General features: G+C 42.8%; 1 protein-coding gene across 2 annotated transcripts; it reads left to right on the top strand.

The window, feature by feature from the left end:
- Positions 1 to 158: 158 nt before the first annotated feature.
- dnm3a (dynamin 3a) lies at positions 159 to 21,079 on the top strand. Of its 2 annotated transcripts, XM_073477102.1 has the most exons (21): positions 159 to 725; positions 3,148 to 3,221; positions 3,982 to 4,131; positions 4,246 to 4,449; positions 4,677 to 4,775; positions 5,282 to 5,442; positions 5,524 to 5,666; positions 5,769 to 5,904; positions 6,017 to 6,084; positions 6,202 to 6,340; positions 6,433 to 6,519; positions 6,619 to 6,689; positions 6,781 to 6,841; positions 7,675 to 7,701; positions 8,412 to 8,525; positions 13,074 to 13,183; positions 17,040 to 17,151; positions 17,776 to 17,937; positions 19,144 to 19,367; positions 19,445 to 19,594; positions 20,680 to 21,079. In XM_073477102.1, exons 1-21 carry the CDS (start codon positions 565 to 567, stop codon positions 20,711 to 20,713), a joined length of 2,487 nt encoding a protein of 828 aa, XP_073333203.1. In that variant the 5' UTR covers positions 159 to 564; the 3' UTR covers positions 20,714 to 21,079. The 2 variants fall into 2 exon arrangements, with proteins under 2 accessions (XP_073333203.1, XP_073333204.1); XM_073477103.1 differs by lacking the exon at positions 7,675 to 7,701.
- Positions 21,080 to 21,473: the final 394 nt, after the last annotated feature.

Raw genomic sequence — 21,473 nt, 5'->3', positions numbered from 1 at the left:
TGTGTAGGGATTTTAAATAGCCGTCGGCTGGAGGAGTGAACTCTTGCACGTTGTCTGATAAAGGCTGGGTACTTTCATAATTGGCTACGAAGTGTGTCTGTCTACTGGTACTTGTCGCGCATGCGCAGGAGGTTTGATTCCGTTAGCTGTCAGGAGTGTTTTCCTCCCCTCAAACTCAACGCAGCGAGCGGCGGCTAGCTGCCTAAAAGTGTCCGGAGGTGACGGTCAAAACAACGCACTGTGAACTTTTGGACTTTTAAAACAGCAATAATGTCAACAAGGAGCTGTGTACGGAGATTTGAACGCGAGTACAAACTTGGAAACTACCGCCGGACACACTCACGGTAACGTAACTAACGGCTGCTGAGGTTGCGGAGCTTTAAAAGTTGTCACGGTCCTTTAAAAAGAGCGCTGGTTTCAAGTGTTGTACATTTCAGCAATGAAAACAGTGTACTTGTAAGTGACCATTAGTAATGGTAGCTACTCTATCGACTGGCGGAGCCTAGAACCGGAGTAAGTCAGGATTTAAAGGAGCCGGACCGGTAGCCCGGCTGCTCCGTTGCGATGGGCAACCGCGGGATGGAGGAGCTAATCCCGCTGGTCAACCGGCTACAAGACGCCCTGAGCACCGTGGGCGAGAGCTGCAGCCTCCACCTGCCCCAGATCGCTGTGGTGGGCGGGCAGAGCGCAGGCAAGAGCTCCGTCCTGGAAAACTTTGTGGGCAGGTAAGCTACGCACAATAAACTCTGAATGAACTGTACAGCATAGACATTATCAATTTACACAATCCCTCTTAAGTACACTTAGTCCAGGTGTGAGTGCAGGTGAGTACACTTTAGATATATAGAGTGATTTAATGATGCTTTATAGATCACTTTCAAGCCAATAATAAGCAGAATTTAGGGGGTTTCCAGGTTGTGAATAATCCCTTTGACTTTTACCTGCCCTGGACCAAAATTCATGAACAACAAACAAGTATGTAACTTCAGATCTGATGGCTATCAGAAAGAAAGAAACCATCAGTTTGTATTAATGGATTACTAACATGTCAAACCGCAGTAATGATGATTTGTATTAATTTATTTTACCTTTATTTCACCAAGAATATTACCACTAAGAATCAGAATCTGTTTTACAAGAAAATCCTGGCCAAGACAGCAGCATAGAAGGTAGCACATAAAGGAACAAGCAACAACTTAAAACAAACAAGCGACTTGACTTGAAACAATCAGCAAATTACATCAACACAAATTACCAGTGTTTGTTACAGAACGTGTGCCTTCAGTTCTCAAATAGTATTTAATCCTATTTTTCTAATCTTCCATACGTCCATCAAGTAATCGAGTTTAAGTTGTCTCTGTAGCTCACTCCAGGCTCAAGGTGCTCAAGGTGCTAAAGCTTCAGAAGCACTTTCACCAAAGAGAGATGCAGGGTCAAGGAATTACATTCATGCAGGTTAAAGCTACTGACAGTTTAGTGGAGATCACTAATAAGGACGCAATTCATCAATTTGGCCTTGGGAAAAATGTACCAGTCTGCCATCAGTATTTTTCACAAACAAATTGTTTTCATTAATGGCTTATAACTAATCTTAAAAGCATTAGTAAAGCCATTAGTTACCACTTCTGTAGAGTAACATCCACAAGATATAAAGACTGTAGGTAAAGTGTATTAATAAACGGTGTATGTCATTATATACAGTCTATGCTATCTTATAAATCCCTTAATTAGTCGCCTTAAATATATGCATTGCAAATATTGCTAATTCTAATACAATACTGAAAATGTGATACTATTTTAATAAGTTATGGTCTTTCAAAATCTGAATTTGAAATATGCTGGTATTTGTAAAAAACAAACAAACTACAAAGCATCCACAACCTTTGAGTGTGCAGATGTTTTTTTCATAGCTCAAGCTCCTCAGCAAAATCTGACACCGGGTGAGCAGATTTTTTCCCCCTCTGTTTATAAAGAATAAAGCCATGGCAACTGTGATTCAGGGGCTGGGTCAGGCTCAAGACACAAGGATCTGTGTTCCACTGAATTGAAAACAAGACTTCAGGCAACTACTGTGACTCATTACAGCATCTCCACGTGCGTCTCCACCCAGCACTAAAGATATGACTGGAGGTGCTGCTGGTTTGAAGTGGTAGATGCCTGAGCTGCCAGTGTCTGTGTGACAGCAGCCATACAGCAGCTTATCTCAGTGGCGGGCTGTGTGCGTGTAGGTGAATCATAACCTCCAAGTCCTTCGGTCAAGTTAAGTCAAAAGTGAGATTTGTTGTTGAATTCACAACCTTTTCTCACCTTTCACAAACCTCAACAACCTCAACGTTCTGCAGCCCACACATGAAGAACAGTGTGGTTTAGGTGGAGTTTAGATACAAGTTTCAGTTTGAGACAATGAGACTAAGTATTTCCATCCTGTCAGAAAAGAATGCCAGCGAGTAATTCAGTCGTTTCCCGTAAGACAGAGGAGCCCTGTTAACAAAAGGAGACCAATGTATTGTCCATGGCAGAATGGCCATGTAGGTCAGAATGTGTGTAGTAACTATAGAAGACTGTTGATCCTCACTTTCCTGAATGTGTAATGGATATTTCATCACACACTTCAGTTCTTTGTCTCAGCTGTGACTATGTTATGACATCCATTTTGTAGGAGTCTGTGCCAGCTTTTTGATCTGGGACAGGATGCAATAAAACAAACTTCCTGAATCTGATTATAATAGGAAAGAGGAGAATTATTTTGTTACCCTGTGCATTGTGTTTCTTTATACTTAACGTTACATTTAGCTTTTAGTCCTTATACATCTGGAATGGCTAATCATATGGTCAAGATTTTCTTCTGTCAGCCTTCCTGTTGGACTTCCTGATGTTATAGATAGTATGACTAAAATAAAACTACTGTGCAGATATGACTAAATTCAACTACTATGCAGCTATGTGTAATGCCTTTACTGGGCATTATTGGAAAGTTATGTGTAGGTTTAGTTTAATTGTCTTATCTGTGCATGTATGGACAGTAAAGTCATGTACAGTAAATTACTTTTTTAGACTAAAATAAAAGTTTCCGTTGACATCATGCGTGTGTGTGTGGATGTGGGTGTGGGTGTATCCTCCTCCAATTCAGTCTTCCTTCTCCAACAGAGACTTCCTTCCAAGGGGTTCAGGAATTGTCACTCGCAGACCTTTAGTCCTCCAGCTGCTTAGTGGTAACACGGGTAGGTAAGACACACTAAATATTCACTCATCCAGCATCTGCATTCTGCCATTCCTAAACTTGAATTTAAAGCTGCCACCAGATGGCAGCATGATATCTTCCAAACTATCCCAACTTGTGGGACAGTGCAGTAATTGGCATCTTATGGTCAGATTGAGTCCTGTAATTTTTGGCCCTCTCGCTTTGCTGTAGAGAATCAAGGTGAGAGGATAGCATTTTAATAATCTAATACAGAATAATCTCAAATGGTTTAAAATTTGCTTGAAGATTACAGTTATAAAAATAAACTTAATTTAAATAGCATTTATGTATCCTGCCGTCTTGTGGCCAGAATCACAGTGTCTTGAACCTGTTCTGTTCAGGATTCTTGGAAATTTGGTGCTATTTAGTGAACCAGCCTTTTCAACCAGTTGGGAGCAGAATCACTGTCTTCAAAGGAGGGCATCGCATAATGCACTTCGACCTGTATAATATGACACACCTACTTCAGTTTGCACTTCAGGTTAAGGAAAACCTGCTATTTTTTAGTTCCAGCTGGGAACCGACTTTTCAAATTCCAAACTGATTTATTTTGGTGTGAAATTGCTCCAATCATCAAAATTAGGTGGGCAAACTGCAACAGAGCCAGGTATATGCCAAAATATGCCAGCTAAAATTTAGATGCACTGGACAGGCATGACATTCCAAAGATAGTCCAAAGTTATGATCAAGTTGCTTCTATCATTGTTCACATCATTGTTCACCTGTTTTTTCCTTTCCAGAGTACGGTGAATTTCTCCACAGTAAAGGAAAAAAGTTCACAGACTTTGATGAGATCCGCAAGGAGATTGAGGCCGAGACACAAAGACTCACAGGATCCAATAAAGGCATCTCTTCTGTCCCCATCCACCTAAGGATTTATTCACCACATGGTAACACAGTGTGTATTTGTGTGTGCTTGACATGTAATATCCATTTACTGGTGTAAAATGTTTGACCTTTGTTTTTATTTGTACTCTTCTGCATGTGCATTTGTGTGTTTTCAGTGCTGAACCTGACTCTCGTCGACCTGCCTGGTATCACCAAGGTGCCTGTAGGCGACCAGCCAGCGGACATAGAGTACCAGATACGAGACATGATCATGCAGTTCATCTGTAAGGAAAACTGTCTCATCCTGGCTGTCACGCCAGCCAACACTGACCTGGCCAACTCTGATGCACTCAAACTGGCCAAAGATGTTGACCCTCAGGGTGAGCCACGTGTGTGTGTGGTGCACTTGTATAGTCTGGAGTTTACTGTGTCCTAAAAATGTGGCTCTACACCCTGGTGTTTTTATGGGGAATAATTATCACATTATTACAAGGAAAATTTTACATCAAACTTTTGAAGGGGCTGTCCAATATTATTCTTGTATCCACAGGTTGGTAAATCAGTTTTGGAGTTTGTGACATTTCCTCTTTTTTCATCTTCATTTCAGGCCAGCGCACAATTGGTGTAATCACTAAACTTGACCTCATGGATAAAGGAACAAATGCCCGGGAAATTCTTGAGAACAGGTTGCTTCCCCTACGCAGAGGTGGGCTGCTTGTTTTTGTGTGTGTGTATGTGTGTGAGAGAGAGAGAGTGTGAGAGAGGGGCAAAGTACAAGGCTATGCAGGGAGCTCCTGTGACAGTGTACAGACTGTGTAAAGCACCACCAGGTGCTGGCTCCTTCATGCTTCTCCTACAGTGCAAATGCATTAGCCATGGAAGCCCACTGAAATAACTGCCGTAGTAGCAGCATAGAGCTGAAGCATTAGATATGGAGCCTGGTGCTATTACATCTATTACTGCACCAAATAGGGGATTTGGCCTACTTTATACCACAGGCTTTGCTGTTGCACAAACATATTCATTTCCTGCACGTATGCTACAGCCATAAAGGCGGTCTGGGCACAGTTCCCAAGGACACGTCAGAAAATGCAAGTCGAATCTGACTTACAGTATATCAGAGTCCTTGATTGTTCCTTCCTCCTGTTGCACATTGCCTTCCTTACAGTGATCCCAGGCTCTTCATTTCCCTTCTCACTTCTTCCTCCCTAGGTTACATAGGGGTGGTGAACCGCAGTCAGAAGGACATTGATGGGAAAAAGGATATTAAGGCAGCTCTGCTTGCAGAGCAGAAGTTCTTCCTGTCCCATCCGGCCTACAAACACATGGCTGAAAGAATGGGCACCCCGTATTTACAAAGAACGCTTAACCAGGTTAAAAACCCACATACGAACTCAAGCATAGAAAATTAAATACATTGTGTCTGTGTTGTTACTGATCATTTTTGTTTGCAGCAACTTACAAACCACATCAGGGATACTTTGCCAGCCTTCCGCAGTCTTCTGCAGAGCCAGCTTCTGTCCTTGAACAAAGAGGCTGAAGAGTACAAACAGTATAGTCCTGATGACACTGCACACAGGACCAAGACGCTGCTACAGTCAGTCAGTCAGTTATTCTGAATGTGTGCTTACACATTTATTGTTTTTCTAATTATTTATATGTCAGTATTTCTCCTGGTCGGTGTGTTTCTGCCCTCTAGGTCAGTGCAGCACTTGGCTGCTGACTTTGAGAAACTCATCGAGGGCTCAGGCGACATAGTAGACACCGTCAATCTGTCAGGAGGGGCTAGGATCAACCGAATCTTCCATGAGCACTTCCCCTATCAACTGATCAAGGTATGTTACTGTGTGTGCGAGGTTCTGTGTATTATGTGCATATATAGCACTTGTTGACCAGTAGGTCCATGAATACTGTGTGTGCATGACAGTGTGCTGTGTTTGTCTTCAGCTTGAGTCTGATGAGAGCAAGCTGCGGCGGGAGATCAACTATGCCATCAGAAACATTCATGGTGTCAGGTGAAGTATAATGTTCATGCAATTGCAAAGGGTCAGATGTTTATACCCTGTTTACATTATCCTGATATGACATTTTTTGTGCACTACAACCAACTTTTTTTGTTTTCTACACTATAGGACAGGTCTCTTCACTCCCGACATGGCCTTTCAAGCCATAGTGAAGAAACAGATATCAGTGCTAGAGGGGCCATGCATGAAATTTGTTGACATGGTCAGTCAAGAATTAATGACCACTGTGCACCAGTGTATCAGCAAGGTATATATTTGCATGTGTGTGTCATGCACTTGTGGGATGAACTGTATTTCAGGGTTTTTAAAACTAACATATGTCCTGTTTTCTCCTTGTAGCTCAGTTCCTTTCCCAAACTGCAAGATGAGACTGAGAGGATTGTAACCACTGAAATACAACAGCAAGAGAGTAAATGCAGGGAGCAGGTCATTCACGCACAGTTGGACATTTAATTCACAAATTAGTTAAAGATAAATTTACTGGATTGTTAAGTTTCTAAATTTAATGTATTTTGCTCTGTTCAGGTCTTGTTGCTAATTAACATACAGCTTGCCTACATAAATACCAAACATGAGGATTTCATTGGCTTTACTAAGTGAGTAACCTAGAACATTTAAACTGTAAAATTTCTTTTATTTCTATCAAATCCAACAGATTAAATAACTTAAGCTCTTCCTCTCTCTCAGCGCCCAGCAAGGGTACAACCAAATCAATAAGAAAATTGTTGCAAGGATGGCCGGAAACCAGGTGAGACTTTCAACTTCATTCATAATGAATAAAACATTCATGATCCTCGAAGGATGCGTGCAAATCACTTTTGATCTACGGAAGTGTCACCAGAAGGTGACAGAAGGTGATATCCACAATTTCATAGCCATGAAGACCCTTGCTTTAGCACACATTTAGTCTTGTTTACCCTCCCTCTTATTCAGACTAATCTTTAAAGCAAAACAATACTATATATATATGTATATATTTGTGCATGACAGTGTGCTCCGCTTATGTGATGGTATATCCAGGTCTAAACACTCAAAATTGATCCAGTGGCTTTTCTGCAGCGCAGCATGTAGTGTGCATGGTTATGAACTACATTTTTTTCCATCCACTTAAATTTGGGTTTTTTAATTTTCAGTGATGTCACCGTCCCATGTGTTTTTGATTATTTAGCATTAACTGACGTTCGTAGCTGCAGATAAATGGGAGATTTGTCTGATTTTGCTGATCCATCATCCAACCACAGTTGATATTGGCTTTTTATAGGAATGCTGTCAAGCAGCAATAAATGGGGCTTTTTTTTGTCTCAGTGTGTTATGATTAATGTGAAACATAATATTAATGTGACACATTTGAAAGCAAGGATAATTAAAAACACAATCCCTGTTTGACTGTGTATAGTCAGGAACATTGATGTATGATGATGGCATTAGTTGAACAGCAGTACATTTTAACCACAGCTTGTTGTCAGTCATTAACACAATCTTTTATGTTATTTTGATACTAGTGAACTATTGAACTCATAATAAAATAGAAAAAATTTACTCCATCTTAATGTTACTCCCTTATCTCCTGTTTCTCTCCAGGGTGTGGCCCCTCTCTCAAGTCTAATAGTAGGAGACCGATCACTCTCTAAGCCCGCTCACTCACTGCTGCCTCTGCTGGAAATATTTCTGTGCAGGATTCAAACTTAAGGGTTGTGGGTTGGCTCGCTACTGATGGCAGCAAACATGCGCACTGCTCTGTTAATCATGTTTTTCATCACTGCAACTTATACGCTTCTCATGTTAAACACTCTTTTCCTCTCAGTTACAGATTGCGGTGTGTTTCTCTCTGTCTCAACCTAATCATCTTTACCTTCTGCAGTTTAAAAGCTCCACAAGTATTTGCAGATATGAATATTTTCCTAGTTTGCCGGAAGTATATGTCTTTTACTTCCTGTTCCCTTATTCATCACACTTCTGTCTTCCAGTGTCTTCCATTCTGTTTTTTCTCGTCAAATGTGTTTGCTCATGTTTGTTTCTTTGTCTACTTTGTCTGCCTGTGCATCTATTATTCTCTTTGACCACTTATGTCTGCTGATGGTCAGTGAATTTATGGCCCCGTGGCTGCATAATCTTACCACCGATCTCACAAATGTCTATTCTATTATCTCTAAAATCTTCCCCTTCAATGTCAACTGTTTGTGACCTTTACTCTTATTTCCATCAGCAAGGTCCACTGCCATTGTGTGACCTATGTCACACACCTTGTCGTCTGATTTTCATTGTGATGGTCCTGTCAGTCCTGTTATCTGAGCTCCTTACCCTTGGCTGTTGTGCAGGTCATACGCAAGGGCTGGCTGACCATCAGTAACATTGGCTTCATGAAGGGTGGAGCCAAGGAATACTGGTTTATCCTCACTGCAGAGAGCCTGTCCTGGTTCAAGGATGATGAGGTGAGGCATTCACACTCACAATCATGCTTGAAACAAATTGATTAACCCAAGAAATGTAATTTTGAGCAATATTCTAGATACTTTATAAATAAGAAAATAGTGAAGTCAAAACACAGCAGGACACTTACAGTAAATCATCAAAACTTTATTAACACACACCTCAGCTTGAAACAGCACGTTAATTGAGAAGTTGAGAGATCTGTTGATATTGTTGTCACCGTTCCAGTAAAGCACCTGCAGTTTTAGCGAAGTAAGTGGAAGAGCTTGTGGCCGTCTGTTCTGATGTCAGTGGGGCTGCCATCTGTCTGCCTGTCTGTGCCTGCTGTACAGGAGCAGAAGGTCTGCACAGCAAGTGTAGACAGGCAGACACACCACAACAGTCTCATCCTGTCACAGTTGATGTCATGGGAAGAGGAAAGGGCAAAGTGCAGGATGTGATGTCAGAGGAGGGGAACACATCACATTTGTATATGGATAGAAAGAGGCACCTGAAAACAATCGCATCTGATTGACTGTAGACCGTGCGGTTGTGGATGAGATTGAGTTGTTGTTTGACAGACATAATAGAGTGGACCGCACTAACATGGCTTGAAGGCTGTATTTTGGCTAAAACTAAACAGACATGCCCTTTATGGGTGCCATTAAACATAACTAAAAGAGCATCTTTAACCTTGTTTCTCTGTCTAGCGAACAGTTTTCTTTGCTTTTCTCTCCTGCCACCTGGATCTGCAACTGAGCCCCTCCGTTTCCCCCATTCATTCCTCTGACGCCCCCCTTCCCATTCGTCCCGCTCTCAGTTCACTCTTCCCCTTACTCCCCCTTTTCTTCCTCTTCTGGGAGTTCAGGCATTTGGAGCGGCTCACTCTGACACAGCTGGAGCTGCCCCAAGCCAAACTAAGACACACACACACACACACACACACATACACACACATGCATGCACAAGCACACACATTGCGACAGACTTGTATATACAGTATACAGTACACATGCAGAGTCTGATGTAAACAAACTGGCATGCAAATAGTGGAGAAAAATATACACTCACTCAGATAGACACACGGCCACTTTTCAGATAAACACTGGATCACTTGAACGCAGTGTTCCCAGACACAGCCCCAGGCATGCATATTGTACACACAGTGTTATAGGTTTACAAATCAGCTCACACAGACTTAGCACATCTGTGACAAATAACACTAAGACAAGCAAATATCTGTTGACCACATCAGAGCAACAAACTTTGGCTGTCTGTGGACGAGACGATGAGACATGTATGTCTCACTGCAGTTACTGAAGCTAATATGGAACTCTAAACCTTTTCAGTTAATTTTGGTTTGGTTTGACGAGTCACCCTTTAATCTTTATCAGCTGTGTTTGGAGGGGCTGAGTGCAGCGTCAGTCACCCGTATTATCACAGAAGATCAAATCTACTGACTTGCCACACGCATCTGTGTGTACGCACACACACACACACAGTCACACAAGCCAAGCTTCTGCTTCTTCTCTCTTGCAGTTCCCGCTCTCACTCTGCCCGCCCACACTACCTCCACAGACATTTCTTTTTTCTACCACTGCCCCCCCTCCTTTAAAAAAAAAAAAAAAAATTCTGTTTCTTTACCTCTGTTGCCTTTTCCTCCTCCTTCCTCTCCCTCTCTCTGTCTGTCTCCCCCTCTTTCTCTCTCTCTCCCCCTTTTCTGTGGTTGGCAGTCTCCCTGGGACTGTGCACATTCCTGGCTGGAAAATCTGAAGCTTTGTCCAAACACCAGCTTCCAAGATCTGCCCAGAGAAATCCCACATGGCTGTTTCTACACTGCAGACCTCCCCTTTGACTCCCCCTTTCTCCTCTCAACTCCTCCACAGTCTCTCGTACAAATACCCCCCCCCCCCCCCCTCACTCACCACCACCCTTTCCAAGATTCTCTCTCCATCCTTCTGGCGATTGCATCTATACACTCCAACTTTTTAATGTCTTTAAGGCCTTTCTGTGTGTCACAACAGTTGTAGCCTCATACTGACCTCATACTGAGAGTGCAGAATAATAGTTCAGAGTTTAATCTCCATAGCACACTAAGCAGACATACATTCCTTCACCCCTCGACTGCCAGGGCTCCACCAGGCAGTCTGAAGAAAAACAGATGGCTCATGCCTATACACTTAATCTACACAGTTGTGTGCAGTGCTGCATGTGTGTGCGCGTATGTGTGTGTGTGTGTGTGTGTGCGCGCGTATGTGTGTGAGTGTGTGTGTGTGTGTGTGAGTGAGGCCTGTTCCAAATCTCAAATCCATTAGTCTATAGGAAGAGGAGACACAGCTTCAGACACAGCAGCTCTGATGTATGATACTTCAGGACCACCCTGACATTACTGGGAATGTAACACACATGCACACACAGACACACAAGTGCATGCATATACAAAAGAGTGCCATGATGTCTGTGAACACAGGAGTTAACACACTTTCACACAGATTCACATGCAGAAACTCGGATTACCCAATGAGAGAAACTCGGAAAAAATTACTTTAGAGCTTCTCGACAATAAATGTGTGGAAAAGAAGTTCAAATAATTAGTTAGTCACAAGTTATAGCTTTTCTTGCTCAAATGTGCTGCACGTAAACTGCTCTGCCTTTAACGTATTTATCAGTCGCCATTAACAAAGACAATAATTTCAAGGTGACAAGCGCTACAAAATGGATGTCGTGATGCTTAATATAGAATCAATTACTGCATTTAAAAGAGTTAAAAGCTCATGATATTGTATGCACATTTAAAGGCATTTTGCACTTTTCAAGCAGGAAACATCAGAGAATATTAGACCCGAGATTGGCTTCAGAGCAGAGTACATGCAGGTTTTCACGTTGTCCTGAGTCATGCTGCTGAAGCACTTCCTTGCACAGTCTAACCAATGTGCAGACTACTGTACACCAGTAAGATCCTGAACAGGTAGTCTGAACACTGGGATGACGGAGCAGGACCCTTCTCACTTTCTCCTCGGCCTCGCCTTTTCCCACTCTGGTTGTTTGCTAGCAGTCCTGCCCGCGGCGGAGATGAGTTGGCAAAAGATTTCCTCTGTTATTCTTTCTTATCCTGTCTCGGTGTTGGGTCTCAAGGCGAGGGGTCTCTCCCGCACATCGGACATCCACTCCTATGTGTGTTGCTCCTCCGGAGATGTTCGCGTATCTCGAATCGGGGCGTCCGCAGGGCTGCCTCCCGGCATAGTATCCAGTCTTGACGTGGCACATTCAGTCATTGAGCAAGGGATCTGCCTGTTCACTTGGGGAAGGCATAAGGAAATTCTGGGAGTGAGAGAAGGAGAGAGAGAGTTAGGGAGGAACTTAGCAGCCATATATGGGTTGATGGGACCCATGGGGAATCAACTTTGGAGTGGTCTGTAGTTTCTCCCCACTTCTCCTGCACACTCTCTCCTGCTCTCTATGTGTTCCTCAATCCTTCCTCTTCTACTCTAGCTAAATCCACCTCCCTCTATCCCTCTATCCACCTCTATCCCTCCTCTTCCTCTCTTCCCCATCTCTACTTTCTATTTCTACCCCATCCGAGCACCCTATACTCTCCCCAGTCTCCTCCCCCTCTGTCTAAAGCGATCCCAGATGTTGCCGTATGGGCGCCAATCGCGTTCTGTCATTTTTTTTTCGGCCTCTGTTACAGGAAGTGGGCCCCTTTTGAAAAAAGGAAAGAGGAACGAAGGAAGAGAGTCGTAGGGTTCAGGGGAGCACTGAGAAAGGGAAGACCAAAATGTACTTCCAGCACGCTCACTCACATCTCATACCACATGTGTGCACGGACTCAAATGCAGGCGCGCACAAATGCATCCTCACATGCTTTTAAGGACATCCTCTTTGCAGGCATGTCTATGGTAGCCTCTTTACCTCATCCAAGGCTGTTCCTATTACCAGCCTTTCTGGAAGCCCTCTTCTCAAAGGTTAGAAAGAGGGAGCCGGCCAGGGAAGAGGGATGAGGGGGAAGGGCTTCACTTTAGGAGAAATGTTGTGTTAGAGCTTGAGTCTGAGTAATGACTTTCACATGTGAGCCCGGCCTCTCTCCCTCTTTTTTTTTGTACTCCTTCTCTCATTCCGTCCCTCCCTCCCTACTTCAGTCCTCTGTACCCTGCCTCCATACTGTCTGGTTCTCCTCACTCTGGCCGCTCCACTCCTCCCAACTGTTCTCTGTCATTCATAAGTCCCCACGGTGATGACAGACTATAGACTTATGGCACCTCTTTCCCCTTCTCTCTCCCTCTTCCACTGCCCGTCTTTCGCTAGTTAGTGCATTTATAATGTGAGACAGGCAAACACATCATCCGATATGTTCCACATCTCAAGTCTCTTGGCCCATTATTCTTCTCCAGGGACCGGCTGAAAAATATTTACTACCAGACATACAACTATTTTAGCCGAAGCCCCCAAGTGAACTGTCTTCAGTCTCTGTTGTTTTTTGCTATCAACACCTGTGTTGTCTCTCAGTGATGTCATATTTTACTCTGCATACCTCTGTCAAACTTTATCTCTCCATATTCTGTCTTTTCCAGGAGAAGGAGAAGAAATACATGCTTCCCCTGGACAACTTAAAGCTCAGAGATGTGGAGAAGGGCTTCATGTCCAGCAAATTTGTCTTTGCTATCTTCAACACAGAGTTAAGGTTTGTGTGTGTGTGTGTGTGTGGTTGGAGGCCTGTGTTTGTGTTTGTGTGCATGAGTCAGAAAAGGGAGTTCTGCTCTTGTCACCTGCTTGTTGAAGTTTTAGGGATATTTTGTGAGGGTGGACAAGTCAGAGGAGGAAAGGGAGGAGATGTCAGAGTGGTGTTTCGCCCTTCCCTTGACCTCCTCTGTTCAACTTTGCCACCGGAACTAAAAGGATATCCAGTGGGTGCTGCAGGTTTTTTTTTTAAAGAGTATAAGCCAGGCTTTTGAGGGCAGGGCTGGGTTTGGGTTTCTGGGTTTATGTGTGTGAAACAGATTGAGAAAGACAGAGAGACAAAGAGAGAGCATAAGAGAAAAAGAGAGAGAGAGTGTTTAGGAGCTGGAGCGGACCCAAAGCCTGGCTGATTGTACCAGAGCATGTGGGCTTTGTTTATAATTCTGTGCTATGCTGCATTCGGACACACAAACTGTGTGTTTCGCTCGCGCGTGTGCGTGTGTGTGTGTGTGTGTGTGTGTGTGTGTGTGTGTGTGTGTGTGTGTGTGTGTGTGTGTGCGTGTGTGTGCGTGCCTTTGCCAATGTGTGTGTGCGTGTGTCTGTATAGACCACAGCATACCGACGGCAGGCTCATTAAGCAGCTAATCAAAGCCAGAGAGCTTGGATCAGAGATGAGGCTGCTCTTGTTTGGAAAGAATTGCTCGACTCACCACAAAAAGGGGGGAGAAAGAAGAATTGGAAGGGTTGCGAGGAGAAAGAAAGCGGGAGAGAGAGAGTATCAGAGCCATTGGCCAGGAATGTGTCAAAGTCTGTCCTATGGCGCCCCCCCCCCCTCTTTCCTGCGCCCTTACTCTCTCTGTTTCTCTTTCTGTATTTGCATGTATGTGTGTGTGTGTGTGTGGCAGACATTGCAGTGGTTTTGTCCCTGTCTGACAGTAATCAAAAACCTCAGGAAACTCTTCAAATCTAAAGCAGTCGAGGCTCTGCGCAGAAATTCCTCAAGATGAGTAAAAAAACTCACTGCCCACGAGTTGAGGAGAGCATAGCAAAAGGGATGAGGAGAAAAAGGCGTCGCTGTGAGTGTTATATCAGCAAAGAGAGCAATTTTATTGTGCACTCGCTGGTGGATACGAGTGTTAGTATCTTGATTCTAGTGTAATAGCACTCTAGTATTGTCATCCTTGGCCTGGCTCCTCGTCTGTTAGCCACCACGCCCTGACTTATTAGCCTCACCCATCCTAGCCCAGCCATAAGCTCACAAGCCTGACTATTTCTTGATCTTTCTATCCCCTTTTTCTTTTTCCATTTCTGTTGTCTCTCTCGTTCTCACACGCACAAAGGTTTCACATATTTGGGGTTAATTGCTATGTGCTCTGAATGTGAGAAGGGGAACAACAAAAGGAGGAAAGAAACAAGCGAGTGATTAAGGAAAAATGTTTAACAGATGGTTCACAGCCTGCTCCAGATCCTTTGCTTGATTCTTACTTCGCAGCGCTGCCTCCACAGCCAAAGCACAGAGATATGCTGGTGTGAAGAGGGAAGTGAGAGGAATGATGGAGGGGAAAGAGGAGCAGGGGAATGAATAACATGGAGAAAATAGATGATGGAGATAAGGGGATGAGTTGCAGGGAGGTCATGTCAAGCGCAGCAGTTAGGGAGAAATAAATGAGACTGTTTTATTTTACTGTGTGTCTGTATGTGCGGATCTGCTTAGTAGCAAGTGCTGGTGTGTGTTTCTGTCCTTTAAGGATTGTACCAAAGCCTGTTCTACCCTTTCATTCATCAAGCACCTGTGAGCAATATGTGGTTCTCAACGTGGGGCTGACCCATGGGGCCCTTTTACACTAAACCCAATGACTTGTGTTCCCGTGTGTCAGTCATTTGCACAAGATGCAAGAATGGGACAAAAGGTCAGCCAGCTCACCACTTACATAGGTGGCCAATATCCACATACTTTACATCAGATACCACATGTTTAAAACGATTTGATCTCTGTTAATACGTTTGATGGTATCAAAAGTGCTGAAGCTATAAAACAAACAGATCTAGCCATCTATCAGATTTTCAACCCAAGGCTGCACGGAACATTATTACAAATGTGTTGGTATGTGTTCTTTTGAACCAGCACTGTGTGCTGGTTGTTAATTTTAAAAAAAGAAGAAAAATGTATCCCATTTTGTGCGCCTCCGACTCTTGTTCTTTTTGCCATGGTATCAAAAGAGGTATCGAGTATTATATCAATGTTTAACTTTACTAGGCTGTGACAATTGTACTGTTAATAATTTTGTCCAACACATGTTTTGAATTTTGGTAACTCTTCCCCACAAAGTTACAAGGAGTCTTGTAGCCTCTATTTTTTAGCATCTTTTATAAATCTCGCACTAACTCATCCAACATAAAACGTGTTCGTTTTATATTAGGGCTGTAGCGCTGTACTGATATTGACGATAATCGTGATATTAATAATATTGATATTATGTTAATATTGTGTAAATAAGACATCGCCTCCTAAATCATTTCTGTTTCTTTCCGTTCTCACTTTGTCACAGTGGTTGGTGGTAATGCATCTTAACTCGGTTTCCCATCTCCGTAAAACAGAACATTTCATTAAGTGTAAATGTTCTTTTTGTAAACTTTTGTACAGTTATGGTTACAGACCCTCTCACCACCTCCCTACACTCGTGTTTTGAGTTATTAATTTGCTAAAAAAAAGAGACAAAACACATAATAAACAAAGTTGAAGATTAATTTGACTGAGCATTATTTTTTTTCATATATTGGGAGAAAATATCATTATCGTGAATTCATTGGGCCACGATAATCGTTGAGTCATGACAGCCCTATTATATATAAAGACATTTTTGTGCATTGCTGTATAATGCAAACTAAACAATGAAACATGGAAACACTAAAATAACAAATTATTAATAAAATTGATTTTAATTTTACATTCCATTCATAGCGTCATGCACCTTTTACAATGAACAACAGAAAGTGAAGTGAAGTTTTTTCTGTTATCAGTAGATGTGTGCAGGAGCTCAGGTGACCTTTGCCTGTCTGGTGGATATGTAATAACATTGAATCTGAGACTACAGCTTATTGTGTAAGGAATGCATTTAATTCACATGTTACACCTTGTTCTAGTAATGATTGGCTTGTACACAAACTGGGTTAAGAGGCGAGTGACGAAAGGGTATTAAGAAATTATCCCTGTGTTTTTTGTACATTTCTTTGCACTGATGTCCTCTTTAAAGTACACTGCGTACTAACTGATAAAATGTGATCGGCATCATCTTGAGAATAACAGCTCTCAAGATAAGTGTTAAATAAACTGTGTGATACATACAGCGCATGTCTGAGTCTCAAAATATTTTGCAGGGGACACTTTTTTTTAGTACTACTAGGGACTTCTTTCCTCTCCTCCCACAAGACGTGGAGCAAGACTTGTTTTGGTTCCTCTGGAAGTGAAGGTGGTAAGAGTGAGGAGACAGCGTATAGCTAAAAATTACCAAAAACATCATTGCTCAGCTGAAATTATCCCACGCATTGTGACTAAAACTCTGGCTACATCTCCTACACTGAGAAACCAGTAATAACATGTCATTACTAAAAGGTCGGGATTCTTATTCTGGATATTGCATGTCATATTTAATCATTCAGCACTGTGCACCCCTGTTTACTATTGTTTTTTCTAATGGCATAAGTAAGGTTACCAACGGGTCAGCCTCCCCACAATTTGGTGTATTTTTTTAAGGTATGCATGGTTATGAGGTTGCTACCATGTTTTGTGGATGATTGTTATTATTGGCTGGGAAGCGTAGTTTTTGGAGAAGTCTGACACTATTGCACTGAATTTGCAGGAACGCGTATAAGGACTACAAAAGCCTGGAGTTGGCCTGTAACTCTCAAGAGGAGTTGGACAGCTGGAAGGCGTCTCTGCTGCAGGCCGGAGTCTACCCTGAGAAAGTCACCGTTAGTACTCTGACCCCTAATTCTACCTAATTAAACCCAGCCCTGACCTTCGCCTGTGGGAGCTGCACCTGTCTGCGCCTTACCTTTGTGTTGTACACACTCAGAGCATTTGCTAACCTCAAACCCTGGCCGTAACCCCTTACCCCTCTCTCCATGTTCCCCCTTCTCTTCCCCTGCCAAAAAACGAAAAAGCAAGTCCCCCCACCCCTTCCATCTCGCTCTGTTGTTGGCTCTTCTGCACAAAATTCTTGGCCCATGATGTCACTCCAATATGTGTGCATGTGTGCGTGTGTTCTAGTCTGTTTCTAATCAGCAGTTCCTCGTCCCTCACCCACTCCCCCTTTTTCTTCTGCCCACTCCTCCTCACCTCCCTCTTTTGTGTTCCCTCTGTTCTGCTCTCCCTGTTCCTATTGCAGTGACTCTATACTTCACAGGCATAGAATAGATGACAAGATATGGTAATGCATATAAGACTGATCTCTATGGCTTCGCACATCTGTATTAGCATGAAATTACCAGCTGTGTTACCTCAGCAGTCCCTGCAGCACATGACAGCCCTGGTTGAAAACACAAGGACAATCTGAGTAGTTTCTCCCAACTCCATCTTGTCTGTCTGTCCCATAGGTGGATGAGCAGGGAAATGGAGCTCCTGAAAACTTCACAGACCCCCAGCTGGAGCGCCAGGTGGAAACCATTCGTAGCCTGGTTGACTCCTACATGAGCATCATCTATAAGACCATCAAGGACTTAATGCCAAAGACCATTATGCACCTCATGATCACCAGAGTAAGCCACCCGGACCAGACTCTTAAGGCATTAATGTATTCTTAGTCCCCCTACAGTCAAAAAACAGTTTTCGTCCTGTCCCTACAGTTGAATCTCTGAGCTTCACTTTGAGAATGGTGTATGTTCAGAGTTTGACACTAGAAGACATTCACTCATTGAAAATCTGATTTTAATCTACCCACAAGCATGATTTGTGAGGTCACAAATAGTTAGGAGGCCAATCCTGGTCCAATATTCAGCATACACAAGTGTGATGTAGGAACTTGAAGCCTCCAGTGCACAGACACTGGGAATGGACTTTACAGTGAAGAAGGAGACATCTTGTGTCCAGCAGTTAAAGGTGCAATATGCAAGAATTGGCCATCTGTTAAATTCATACTCCAAGCAAAAAGGGGCAGCATATCACCAGAGTAACTGCTGCTAACTGTATTCTGTTTATACGTCTTGACTGTTGCTATTGTTAGCTTGTTAGCTCAGTTAGCCATGCAGCTAGCCGAACTACTGGGGAGTGTCAACACCTTTGCACCACTGGGAAAACAGTTTTCAGGCCCGGGGCTAGCTGGCTAGCATGCTAACTACAGTAGATATCTCTGGATATAACACAGTACATCGCAGTGTATATAATACACATAATATCAAAACTCACATTTCCTCACATTCTGTTGATAATTTAAGTTCATTTTTGAGTGTTTTGAACTAAAAGTGTTGTCCCTTTAAACTTGCACAATGAAAAATAGTTGCATATTTGTATAGTCTGTAACTTTTAATGAGGGAGAAGAAACAGGTGCCATTTTGAGAATTTTAATGTGGTAATTATTCTTTTATTCCTGCAAAAACTATTTCAGACACATATTAGAGAATTGTTTTGTGTGCCTGAATAAATATGTGGAGGGGATCTTTAACTTCTTAATAATTTCCACCTTCTTTCTTTAAATTTTCCAGCCAAAAGTTCACACGCATCGCAGCAAAATCTATATTCCCTGCTCTGCCATACAAGTATTTGTCAGTTGAAGCCCTGTTTGAGCATATTCCAATGGCTAGAAAAAGGAATGACATACCATAGAAAGAACGATTTTCACCACCCCTTTAACAATTAAGAGTCATAGTCCCAAATCAGAGTATAGTATCACTTTACAAAGTTTAACATTTTGACTCAATACGTTAATACGTTGACTCGTCACAGCTGTTTATAATCCCTCTCTGTAGGTGAAGGAGTTCATTAGCTCGGAGCTCCTGGCTCAGCTCTACGCTCTGGGAGAATGCTCAGCACTGATGGATGAGTCACCGGAGCAGCAGAAGTACCGGGAGGAAGTGCTCCGTAAGCATGCTGCCCTGAAGGAGGCGCTCGCTGTCGTCGGAAACATCTCCACCTCTACCTGCACCACCCCTATGCCTCCACCTGTGGACTCCTCCTGGATACAGCCCTCCAGGTACAGACACACAGGTGCTTAGATACATGCAGTTGACAAAAGTGTGCCTGTCACTTAATGACCTCTTCCCCAACCAGCCTGGCGACCAGTGGTAAGCCAGTGGTTCGTGGCCTGGCTCCATCTGCTCCTCGGGTGCCCGCTCACATTGGACACACTCCCTCCACAAGCACTGATGGCCTTCAGCACCTCACCGGCCAACCCCACCGCCCTCCACCCAGTGTGCCAAGGTGACTCAAAACTGCACAATTACAGCTGACCTGTTGTATTATGATGACCTCCAGTCTGTCACTCAAACATGCACTGGCATATATGCATGCACACACACCAGCATACACACAATTAAACCTTGCGCTACAGAGGGAGCGGGAAAGAGGGAGTTGTTATTTGAGCTGGGTGGGGGTCTGCTGGAAAAATGTGTTTCTCATATTCTCTTTCCCATCAGCCTCTGCAGACAGGACTTCTCTCTGTGCTGCTTTCTACTGGAGCCAGAGACAACAGGCTGAGCGCTCTGTCAAGTTTTCATCTTTCCCTCTGTCCTTCATCCCCCCTTTTCCTTCTCTCTCCTAGCATGCATTTGTTTTATTGCCTTCCCCAGTTTCCCTCATGCAATAACCGTTATTTTCCTTTTTCCCCCCTTCTTCTTTTTCTCGTACATTTCTCCTCTTTCACTGGTTCCTCCCCTGCTCTTGGCCTGTCTCTCCTTTTTCTCTCTGCCTCATTTCCTCTGTGCTCTCCAATGGTTCTTTAGGTTCTTTCCCGCATACAGTCTCCTTCTTTCCTGAATCTTTCCATCCAACCTTGTGTCTTTTTTCTTTTCTCAGTCTACCTCTCCCCTATAGATATACATGGGGCAGGAGGGTAATTCTATAAATCTTTTATCCCCCATTTGTATTCTCGTCATTGTAAAGCCTGTTAACTCTACAGGTTATAGATTATGTAACAATCGGAATGTGTGGCATTATGGCAAATTAAACTTAAACTTTAGAAATGAAGATGTACAAAATATATACATGGAAATCTGTGAGAATCACAATGCTCCAACATTTGGATTACGCATCTTTCCAATATTTCATGTTCTGTAACCAACTGCTGTTTTACCTAAACAGTCGTAATCTCTAACAACCATTATGTCCCACCCTTATTCACAAAGCTTCTCTCTCTTCTTTTAAACACCATATAAAACAATACATTCTCCATGTAATAGAGATGTAAAAGTCTTTATATCTTTCATTTAATTTTTTTGTGGCTGTTCTGTTAATGTTGTTATATCATATTGAATTTTATAGTAATATCTTTAATCTGATCTCTGCAGGAGGCAACCTCCAGCCATCCCAAATGTGAAATAACTGAACACTTTCTGTTCAGAACTCCATTACCCATCTACCCCCGTGCTCCATCCAGCTGCAGCGGACTGCTACCCAGAGACACCCGTTGACCTGTGTGATGTGTAATCCAGCTGAAGCACTATGCTGGGCTTCTCTCCGTCTCCTCTGGGAGCTGCTGTCTGCAAAATTCACTGAGTCTTGAGCCTGTTTTGTACATAATATCATTGGCTATAAAGGTTGGAATGTGCTCGACCGTCTTCTGACTTTTCTCAAGTGCCTGAACTTTGTGTAAATAAAAAATATCAACTATGAACTATTACTACAAAAAGAGAATACACATGCACTATTTTTTACTGTTTTTGAATAAACAGGTGTTTTATTTTTGAACATGTAGCCTCATGTAGTCTCATTATTTTAAGGTTTGAGATGAAAGAAATATTTATTGCTCTAGTGTGTCACCTATGAATTACTGTATTACGGATTTTTATATCTCCATAGCATTTCAACTTAGCTAAATTAAACTATTGTAGCAAATAATGGTGCATATCAGTGGTTTTCTAACTGAGATCCAAGGACATATAAGAGGTACTTATGGGTGTTTGTAGAGGTCTCCAGCAAAATGATGATAGGTCAGTTCCAGTTATGTCACTCTTGAACACTCTACTAAGAATGTAGCAGATATTAATGTTTAAGATGAAGTATTATCAAATATCTCTCATCCAAATGTAGATACCAAAAATATTTTTATTATTGAGGGTCCAAAAACACACCAGGTCTTTTG

The sequence above is a fragment of the Pagrus major genome, chromosome 11 (genome assembly GCF_040436345.1).
Source record: "Pagrus major chromosome 11, Pma_NU_1.0".
NCBI classification, from domain to species: domain Eukaryota; kingdom Metazoa; phylum Chordata; class Actinopteri; order Spariformes; family Sparidae; genus Pagrus; species Pagrus major.
Note: the sequence above shows the minus strand (reverse complement) of the source record. Positions and strands in the feature narration are given on the sequence as shown.

Coding starts and splice junctions, on each gene's coding strand:
- dnm3a (XM_073477102.1), top strand. CDS start 565: ATGGGCAACCGCGGGATGGAGGAGCTAATCCCGCTGGTCAACCGGCTA. Junction 5,667..5,768: donor AGGACCAAGACGCTGCTACA/GTCAGTCAGTCA, acceptor TCTGCCCTCTAG/GTCAGTGCAGCACTTGGCTG. Junction 6,341..6,432: donor TGCACCAGTGTATCAGCAAG/GTATATATTTGC, acceptor TTCTCCTTGTAG/CTCAGTTCCTTTCCCAAACT.